Raw genomic sequence first — 10,204 nt, 5'->3', positions numbered from 1 at the left:
ATTTTTTTCTTTTTAGAACCAGACTTGGGCTTTGTAGAATCTCCCAGACTCAGAGCTGCGGCAGAGGCCTACACCCCATCACAGCAACACCGATATCCGAGCCGCATCTACAACCTATGCTGCAGCTTGCCACCACCAGATCCTTAACCCACTGAGTGAGGCCAGGGATCAAGCCACATCCTCACAGATGCTATGTCAAGTTCTTAACCCACTGAGCCACAACAGGAATGCCCTATTGTTCACCAATTTCTTTAATCTAAAAATAATAATAATGATAATAATAAGCAAAACCAAATACGCCTTCCCTTCCCCCTGCCTCCCCTAAATCAACTGTCCTAAAACTTGGTGGTTAGAAGATGATGGGTTTCTAAGATGTGTGGGTTACAGTGTTTTGCTGCTTTAGAATTTTGCTGGACATTTTTTTTTGTATGCATACTTGTTAATTAGTTCACGTTTCCCATAAATAGCATCAGTTCTCTAGAGGTTGACAGTCGTTGTCCATAAGTAATGGTGGGTCAATTTTCACCATCGCTTATGCGGCTGAATAGGTGCCTCTGAACCACTTTTCTCCGCAGTAATTCCGCTCATTTCCACCTCTCTGCAGTGGGCCTAAAGGAATCATAAAAAGGAGGCTGGAAACTCGCTTTAAAGAACCGTCCTGTCCACCACCCCACTAGAAACCCAGTGCTCCGGACGCCCCTGCCCCCACCGGACCCGCCCGCCTCCAGTTGGCATCCGGACGCAGCGATCCAGGTTGCCAGTAGAGGGCACACTTACTTTACTTTCTCAAACCCCGGGCGCGGGTGCAGCCCTGGGAGGGGGCAGGGGAAAGACGCTTTGCAGCAAAACCTTGACTAGGGATTGGTCGCTCCCGGTGTTTGCGGCAAAGGCCTGGAGGCTGGAGTAATTTGCAATCCTTAAAACTGAATTGTGCCCTGTGCCTGATTTGGAGGAAGTTACCACTTGTTTAACAATTGAACGCCGAACAGCTAACTCAACGGGTAATAATTTATCTCGAGCACCAGCATACTATACGCGAGTCCCTCCCGGTCTCGAATTTTTTTGTTTTGGAGTGAGGGGGGAAGGGCGTGGAAAAGTTTACTTACAATGCCCTTGGTCTTTGTTTTTAAGGCTCCAGTAGAATGCAGAATAGCAAATCCCCAGGGAGTATGCATTATATATTAAATATAGATTCATTGAGGGAGCTAACAAATCATGTGTCCTGTTAGGCAACGTTCTGGGTTGACGTGTACTGAAATGTATATAGATGTACATGGATTATACGTGTGCATTTTCATTGTGGTATTCCGAAAAAAAATTTAAGAGTTTGTGAACAAAGAAATTAATGCCTTAAGTTCCGTCAGTTTTTAATTGACTCGACAGTACTCCCCCCCCCCAAAAAAAAAGGCACCTAATACTTGGCTCCTCTCCTTAGATCAGAATCCATGCATTTTTCTGTGCATGATCGCGAGTCCAATAATAAAAAGCAAAGAAGACCCAGAAAGGAAAGTCAACGTCCAGTTTGTCCGAGGAGGAAAGAGTTAACGGTTTTCGTCGCCAGGGACTATGCTGACTCCCTAGGCAGGATCCGCCAGCTCGTCTCCTTCCCTCTTCTGGGGAGTCTGGTCCTGCGACTCGCGTCCCCCTCCCCAGTATTCTCGCGTCTAGCGCCTTCGATTTCCCCCAAACCTGGGAGCCCCAGCGTAGTGCAAACCGACGCCACGGGGCGCAAAAAGGATTCGTCTCTACTGAAACCTGGGTACAGAACTGGGACCTCCGAGAGAGAGGTGCGGGGGTGTGGGATGAGGGTGCAGAAGGGCAGAGAGTGGGTGGGGAGCAGAGAGTGGGTGGGGAGCGGAGGGTCCCCCGCAGCGCGCACCCGCAAGCGCGCTCCTCCTTTACTCCAGCTCCGGAACCGGCAGAAAGATCTCAGGGCTTAGCGCGTCCAGGGGGGCAAGCGGGCTCCCGCGGAGGTCTGTGTCGGTCTGCGCCAGCGGAGCCCGGAGGTGAGGGGTCGACTGAGGCTTTGGCAGCGATTTAGGGGTTTCATTCTAGATGGAAGGTGCTCAGTCGAGGTAGCTGTACACACAGAATGCCTAACACCCCCAACAAATGCAGTGGGTGTTTATTCAGAACTCGCTCTCCAAGTATACGTGGCAATGCGTTGCTGAGTTTTTTAAAATAATTCCAGGTACCATTTTCCTCCCTACACCTCTGATCATTTTTCCCCATCTACACTTACCCCACACCACACACACACACAACGCGCACCCGCAAATACCCCCTTCTTTCCTCCTCTCTTCTTAGGGCTTATTTTGCAAACGCTGCCCTTTCCCCAGCCTTAGGGAGGCGCCCCCTCGGCCCGGGACGTGCGTGGCTTGGCGGTGGGTACACCGTGTATTCTCAGTGTGGAGGGTCAGCTGTTCCGCCCGCGATGATTTAAGCACAAGGGACCAGTATGCGGTTTGTCACCCAGAGCGCTGCGCCAGAGGAGCAAGCAGCAGAGAAAGAGGGTTTGAGCGGGAGCAAAAGAAAATGGTAGGCGCGCGCAGTTAATTCATGCGGCGCTCTTACTCTGTTTACATCCGAAAGCTCTGCGCACTGGAGTGCCAGGCTCAAAGGGCTGAGTCTCCTCCCTCCCAACCACCCAACCCCTCCCTCCCTCCCTGGGCTGAAGCGCCCCTCCCGGGTTCCCAAAGCCGAGGGCGGGGGGAAAAAGAAAAAAGATCCGCTCTCGCGAATCCCCGCCCACCAGCCCTTTATAGGCGAGGGTCTGCGCGGCTGAGGACCCTCCGGCTGCGCATCTCTCGGCTGCCGCCGCCTTTGCCGCGCCCCGGCCACCGCTTGGCTCCCCACTGCCTCTGGAAGGGCAGGGCTATACAGAGGCTTGGCGGGAAAAAGAGCACGGAGGGGAGGGGTGTTCCTAGCAGTATAAAAGCCGGTTTTCTGGGCTTTCTCTTGACTCGCTGTAGTAATTCCAGCGAGAGGCAGAGGGAGCGAGCGGGCGGGCCCTCCAGGGTGGAAGAGCAGAGCCGGCCGAGCAAGCTGAGTCGCGCTCTGGGCGCCCGGGGGAAGGGAGATCCGGAGTGAAAGGGGGTCTTCGCCTCCGTCCCGGCCGCCCCCACCCCACCCCACCCTGCCCGCCGACCCCTGCCAGCGGTCCGCCACCCGCGCCGCATCCACGAAACTTTGCCCACTGCAGCGGGCGGGTACTTTCCACTGGAACTTACAACACCCGAGCGACAACGCGACTCTCCGGACGCGGAGAGGCTATTCTGCCTATTTGGGGAGACACTTTTCCCAGTCGCTGCCCACGACTCGCTCCTCTGAAAGGCGCTCCTCGCCGCTTTTTGGACGCTGGATTTCCTTCGGATAGTGGAAAACCCGGTGAGCACCCAGACCTATTTGTCTTTTAATTTCTTCTTGCTACCGCTTTCAATCCGCGATGAGTCGAATGCCCGAATTGGGGTGTCTTTTCTCCCATTCCTGCTCTATTGACACTTTTCTCAGAGTAGTTGTGGTTGGTCGGGGTAGGGTGGGGACGAACCAGAGCTGGGTCGGGGTGCAATGACTTGTCAAGAAGGAAGAGAGGAAGGCAGAGGGAGAACGGGGGGTGCTTTTTTTTGAAAGTAGCCTTTAGAGGGGTTGGTTGTTTTTGTGTATTTTTGTTTTAATGTAGATGAACGCTGACCCCGGCCGGCTGGGCATTCTTATTCTTGCTTTATTGCATTTGATTGCTTTTTTGCCTTTTGGAGGGAGAAGGGGGGTATGCTTCGCAGTGGGCAGAAAACCCTTTACGTCCTGAGCTCCTAGGAGTAAGAATTACATATTGCGTGTGGAGCGAGAGCTCCGCAGCCTCTGACTTTTTGCCGTCTCCGAAAGGGCATTTAAATTTCGGCTTACCGCATTTGTGACAGCGGAGACTGCGGCGAGTCCCGCCCGCCGATCCCCGCGGCGCTTCAATTCGCCCCCCGGCTCCTCTTAGAAGTTGGCGTTTGGCTTTTTAAAAGAATAATGAAATTAAAGCTCTTGGTCCTCAGAGATGTTAAGACTTGGTGTTGGGGAAGCGCGGGGACGGGGGAGAGGGAGGCTGGCGCAAAGATGTGTCCTATTCTCCTGGAATTATTATTGACTCGGGGGAAAACGAGGATAAATCTCCGCACCCCGCCTTGGCTCCTCGGCCGCCTCTGGTGTCTCCGCTCGGGTGTCCCTGCGATGCGGAGGGACTGCGGGCACCGGGGTTCGGGGCTTTTCCAGAACAGCTGCTACCCTCGGCGGCGGGAGAGGGGAAGACGCCCGGCTTCGGGCGCGGAATTGCAGCAGGGTCTCTGGCGCAGTTGCGTCGCCGTACTGGGTGTTGCAGGGAGGTGTCTGTTATTTAACAGACCCCCCCCACACACACACCATTTCATTGGTCGGAGGTGGGGGTTAAGGCCCGAAGACTGAGCTCTCTACCCCAGCCGGAGAGAGAAAAGAAGAAAAGCCGGCAAAGGAAGGAAGGGGGGCGCGCGGGGGGTGGGGATGGAGGAGGCGGAGAGGGGAGGTTGGGAGGGGCGGTGGCGCCGGCGGGGGAAGGAGCGCGGCGAGGGCGCGAGTGGGAACGGGCGCGGCGCGGAGGGGCCCTGGTGCGGGAGGGGGGCCGCGCGCAGCCGCTCCCGCCGCGGCGCCTCTTCGCCTTCCCCTTCAGGTGGCGCAAAACTTTGCGCCTTGGCGTTTGGCAGATTGTATTTCCCCACCGCCGCCTTCCCCGGCCTGTTAAAGGAGGCTAAAGCTGATTTCGACTGCCAGGCGGCCGCGGGGCCGACTCCCCGGCTTCGCGCTCCGGGCTCCCGGGGGAACGGAGGCTCCGTGGGCGCCACAGAGGTGGTTCACCAAGTGTGTGTCTGAGATAGTAGAGGGTCACTTCGAGGGGGTGGAAGGGTGCCTTTTTGTTAATCCCCCACTCCCACCGGCCGCTTTGGGGGGTAGCGCTGGAAGGGGAGTGGTTCCCGATCGTGGCGCGCAGTGAGCGCTGCGCGGGGTTTCCACCCGAAAAAAAGACCCCATTAACTCAAGACGCGCCCCCCTCTTTGTGTGCCCCCTCCAGCAGGCTGCCGCGATGCCCCTCAACGTCAGCTTCACCAACAGGAACTATGACCTCGACTACGACTCGGTGCAGCCTTATTTCTACTGCGACGAGGAGGAGAACTTCTACCAGCAGCAGCAGCAGAGCGAGCTGCAGCCGCCGGCACCCAGCGAGGATATCTGGAAGAAATTCGAGTTGCTGCCCACCCCGCCCCTGTCCCCGAGCCGCCGCTCCGGGCTCTGCTCGCCCTCGTACGTCGCGGTCGCGTCCTTCTCCCCCAGGGGAGACGATGACGGCGGCGGCGGCAGCTTTTCCACGGCCGACCAGTTGGAGATGGTGACCGAGCTGCTGGGAGGAGACATGGTGAACCAGAGCTTCATCTGCGACCCCGACGACGAGACCTTCATCAAAAACATTATCATCCAGGACTGTATGTGGAGCGGCTTCTCAGCCGCCGCCAAGCTCGTGTCAGAGAAGCTGGCCTCCTACCAGGCTGCGCGCAAAGACAGCGGCAGCCCGATTCCCGCCCGCGGACACGGCGGCTACTCCACCTCCAGCTTGTACCTGCAGGACCTGAGCGCCGCCGCCTCCGAATGCATCGACCCCTCGGTGGTCTTCCCCTACCCGCTCAACGACAGCAGCTCGCCCAAGCCCTGCGCCTCCCCCGACTCCACCGCCTTCTCCCCGTCCTCGGACTCTCTGCTCTCCTCCGCCGAGTCCTCCCCACGGGCCAGTCCCGAACCCTTGGCTCTCCACGAGGAGACACCACCCACCACCAGCAGCGACTCTGGTAAGCTGGGCCCCTCCAAGCCCGTCAAAGGGGTTGGCTGGCTGTCTTTCCTAGTCTCATGGGCCTCGGATTCAAAGGGCCATTTCAGTTGTCCCTGCCTTTTCTCTTCTCTTCCATTTGGAAAAGAAATGCAGATCCTGATGGAGGAACTCATCATTCTTGAACACTGGGCTTCAGCGTTCCACCCATCCCTTCCCGGGAGACCTCCCTAGTGCCAGCCTCCTCCTTTCCCTCCCTTTGAGAATTTCGTTGGGGTTTTAAAATCTTTATCTAGCCACTCCCTCTGCTCCCTCTTACCCTTCTTAAGCATTTTAATTACCCTGGGGGGTGGGGAGGTAGCTCTCGGGGTTGAGACGATCTCTTAGAGTGAATGAATTGCCTCCCTTAACTTCTTAGAAGTTGGTGGCCTTTAGTGGACGACAGATCAACAAAAATAAAGGGGGGGCGGTGGACAGAGAGCGGGCAGCCTCCCACCTGGGTACCAAGAGCTAGTGAAAGTGCCTTAAAAGTGGATGGGCTGAGGAGCTGGGATCTTTTCAGCCTCTTTTGAACACTTAAAAGCAAGTCCTTTCCAAAATTGGGCTTCTTTTCTCCCTCCCTCGCCCCCTAGGACTTTTGGCAAAGCTGCAAGACTTTTTTTTTTTTTTTTTGGCCCTTCCAGTAAAATAGGGAGTTGGTAAAGTCATACCAAAGATTTGCAGCTATTGTTTGCAACACCTGAAGGGTTCTTGGTAAAGTCCCTTGCAAATAGGAGGTGCTGGGAATGTGCTTTGCTTTGGGTGTGTCCAGAGCCTCATTAAGTCTTAGGTAAGAATTGGCATCAATGTTGTAAATGGTAAATTGTAATTTTCTTGTCTGTGCCATAAACCCAGCTGTCATTTTCCTCCCTGAGACTCTGCCATCATGGGAAGAAGGGCACAGGTGATTGGCTAGTTCTCTGGGGATAACTCTGTGCCAGGGTCCTTTCTTACCTAATGCTGCCTTATATTTGCATGGTATTAATTTAATCTGGTCCTTGATTGCTTTAAGGAAACCAGTTGCTAATTGGGTGATTTCTCTTTCCTTTCTTAAAGAGGAAGAACAAGAGGATGAGGAAGAAATTGATGTTGTTTCTGTGGAAAAGAGGCAGCCCCCTGGCAAAAGGTCGGAATCAGGGTCACCCTCTGCCGGAGGCCACAGCAAACCTCCTCACAGCCCCCTGGTCCTTAAGAGATGCCATGTGTCCACGCACCAGCACAATTATGCAGCGCCCCCCTCCACCAGGAAGGACTATCCCTCTGCCAAGAGGGCTAAGTTGGACAGTGGCAGGGTCCTGAAACAGATCAGCAACAACCGAAAATGTGCCAGCCCCAGGTCCTCGGACACGGAGGAGAATGACAAGAGGCGGACACACAATGTCTTGGAACGCCAGAGGAGAAACGAGCTGAAACGCAGCTTTTTTGCCCTTCGAGACCAGATCCCAGAGTTGGAGAACAATGAAAAAGCCCCCAAGGTAGTTATCCTTAAAAAAGCCACAGCTTACATCCTGTCTGTCCAAGCAGAGGAGCAAAAGCTCGTGTCAGAAAAAGACGTGCTGCGGAAGAGGCGAGAACAGTTGAAACTCAAACTTGAACAGCTACGGAACTCTTGCCCATAAATTGACCTATTGGAGGGAGGAACTAGAATGGCCCATGAATTCTCACTTGTTACTAAGAGAAAGTAAGGAAGAAGGTTCCTTGGGACAGAACTGCTTGCTGGCCATCATTTGAACTCATTATTATGTATGAACTTTTTCTCGAATGCATGATCCAGTGCAACCTCACAACCTTGGCTGGGTCTTGGGACTAAAAGGCCTAGACATAATATAAACTGCCTCAAATGGAACTTTGAGCATAAAAGAACTTTTTTTATGCTTACCATCTTTTTTTTTTCCTTTAACAGATTTGTATTTAAAAATTGTTTTTACAAAATCTTAATGTTCAGCAAACTTTCCTCTGTAAATATGGTCATTAAATGTACATAATTTTAATAAAAAAACGTTTATAGCAATTATACAAAATTTCAACAAGACATGTATTATAAACCATAATTTTTTTTATTTAAGTACCTTTTCCTTTTTAAAGTTGATTTTTTTCTATTGTTTTTAGAAAAAATAAAATATTTGGCAAATATATAATTAAGCCAAATGTTAAGTTGTGAGTGTTTTGTTTCTTTTCTTTTTTTTTCTTCCTCTTTCTCTTTTCATCAATTACAAATTAACGGAATTTGGCCCTTAATGGAGTTGAGCCTACAAAGATGGGAAAAGAAGTGATTTAGGAGAGGATGAGGGCTTTCCTTTGTTCTAATGGGTCTGGGCCTTAAGGTCTTTAAGTTCTCAGGGTTATAAGATGCCTCCTGGAGATTTGTGATAAGGGCCAGAGTTGATACTTAAAAGAATGAAAAGGCAGGAGGCTAGGGAAGAGGGTTAGAGGTAGGCAAAGGGAGCTGCAGGTTGAAAGATAACTGGGAAGGGTAACAGAGTGGTGAGGATGGGGAGGTCGGAGGAAGATGAAGGCACTCTGTCAGTTTGGAGTCTCCTTGTCATTCCCCCAGCTCCATTCAAAACCCAGGGCTTCTGTCCACTAGAAGAATAGGGACCAACTTGCTGCTTCTCTACTACCAGGTGCTCTAGGAGGCAAGTTATTAACCCTATTTTACAATGAAATAGAGAAGCTCAGAGTGATGATACAACTTCTCAGCCACATAGGTAAAGGCTGAATCCAGGTCCCACTTGAATAACACTTAACACTTTGCTATCATGTCTTAGCTCATCCTGTATCTACAGTACTGAGATCCATTAGATTGATGTGCCAGACATTTTTCCAAGCATTTTCCTTATAACTCCCCAGCAACCCTAGGAAGGAGGTACCGTTGATCTCCCCATAATAGCAAGGGAAACTGAGGCATAGCAAGATTCATCCACAGCCAGACATTTTTCTAAGCATTTTCCTTATAACTCCCCAGCAACCCTAGGAAGGAGGTACTGTTGATTTCCCCCATAATAGCAAGGGAAACTGAGGCATAGCAAGATTCATCCATACATCCAAGTTCTCCTGAGTAGAGCTAGGATTCAAACCCAGGCTTTACCTGTGCTAGCTCACCTCTCCACAGGCCAGTAGGAACAAACCGGCCTATCATAAGGACAGGACTGACCAGTGCAGTGGATTATGTGCCTTAGGTTTCAACATTTGGCCTGATAGGGCCTTGGTTCCTCATTTTAATCTTTAATTTTGTTTTTGTTTTTATTTTGCAGGCTCATGGCTTAATTTTTCCTTTCACAATGGGAAACCCACTCACACTTACCTTAGCCATTTGTTAAATGAGATTCACTGGTTGCTCCTGGGAAGCAGCCAACATGGAGATGCTACTGTTCAGACCATAAATTAAAACAAACTTACTCCTTGTCATCTGAGTCATTATTTTGGAAATGACGAACTCCCCTTCCTTCCAACCTCTTTCATACATACATGGACAGGCATGATACGGGTTCTCATGAGAGAGCGAAAAGCCATTCTTGAATGTGGATACTCATTCTAAGCCTTTGAAAACCCTGCAGTCCAACCAGAAACTAGACCCTTGACTGACCAGTACATGGGAGTTACTATCACTGCTCTAATTATCTCGCTGTCTCAGCCTTAGAGTAGATCCTCAGATCCCTGTACTTGGGGATTTAAATCCACACAACCCATAAATCAATAAATAATTACTGTCTTTGGCTCTGACCCCTTTGATAATTGACTCAAGTTCTTAAAGTCTTTTTCTTGATCCTTTTTTCTGGATCCTAAGTCCTACCTTAATAGCTTCAAGCTGTCACACCCTACATCCTACATGGGAGATACAATCCACAGACATTTAGTTCAAAGTGTTACAGAAGCGGGGGCGATCTTAAAACGATTCACGCTCTGCCCCTTGGTGGCTGGAGTCCAGCCCCGGGTGAATCACTCGGGAACAGGGAAGGTGTTAGCTGGAATCGCTAAGTCTGGGCAAGCCTGTGGGATGGGAACGAATGCGCCTCGCTATGAAAACAACTCCCCATTCCGAATGATCAGGAAACAACTTTCAGGATGCAGAGCTTGGCTGTGGAGATGGAAGGAAACGTTCCAACTGCACATTAAGCCCCTCTCTTAGGTTTATGAAGCCAGGGAACGGTCTGAAAACAGAAGCGAGGCCAACTTCTTTCCAGAAAATCAGACTCACCTTGACCTCAACTAATGGGCCCTCAGAGCCAATCCAGAGTGTCCCCAGGGTTTCTGCCACTGTGGCGTCTATTTTGTAGATAACAATGACCAAGAATTGGAGCTGGAGAGGTGGAGTCATAATTCGGTCAGGAA

At 51.6% G+C, this 10,204-nt stretch overlaps 1 protein-coding gene across 3 annotated transcripts; it reads left to right on the top strand.

Annotated features, from left to right (window-relative positions):
* Positions 1 to 2,765: 2,765 nt before the first annotated feature.
* On the top strand, positions 2,766 to 8,020 carry MYC (MYC proto-oncogene, bHLH transcription factor). 3 transcript variants are annotated; one of them, XM_047783258.1, is made up of 3 exons: positions 2,766 to 3,387; positions 5,090 to 5,855; positions 6,929 to 8,020. In XM_047783258.1, exons 2-3 carry the CDS (start codon positions 5,099 to 5,101, stop codon positions 7,489 to 7,491), a joined length of 1,320 nt encoding a protein of 439 aa, XP_047639214.1. In that variant the 5' UTR covers positions 2,766 to 3,387; positions 5,090 to 5,098; the 3' UTR covers positions 7,492 to 8,020. The 3 variants fall into 3 exon arrangements, with proteins under 3 accessions (XP_047639214.1, XP_047639213.1, XP_047639212.1); XM_047783257.1 differs by having other exon boundaries at positions 2,768 to 3,387; positions 5,087 to 5,855; XM_047783256.1 differs by lacking the exon at positions 2,766 to 3,387 and adding an exon at positions 4,623 to 4,875 and having other exon boundaries at positions 5,087 to 5,855.
* The last annotated feature ends 2,184 nt before the right edge of the window (positions 8,021 to 10,204 follow it).

This window comes from Phacochoerus africanus, chromosome 6, assembly GCF_016906955.1.
Source record: "Phacochoerus africanus isolate WHEZ1 chromosome 6, ROS_Pafr_v1, whole genome shotgun sequence".
Taxonomy (NCBI): domain Eukaryota; kingdom Metazoa; phylum Chordata; class Mammalia; order Artiodactyla; family Suidae; genus Phacochoerus; species Phacochoerus africanus.
This window is presented reverse-complemented; position numbering and strand designations above follow the sequence as displayed.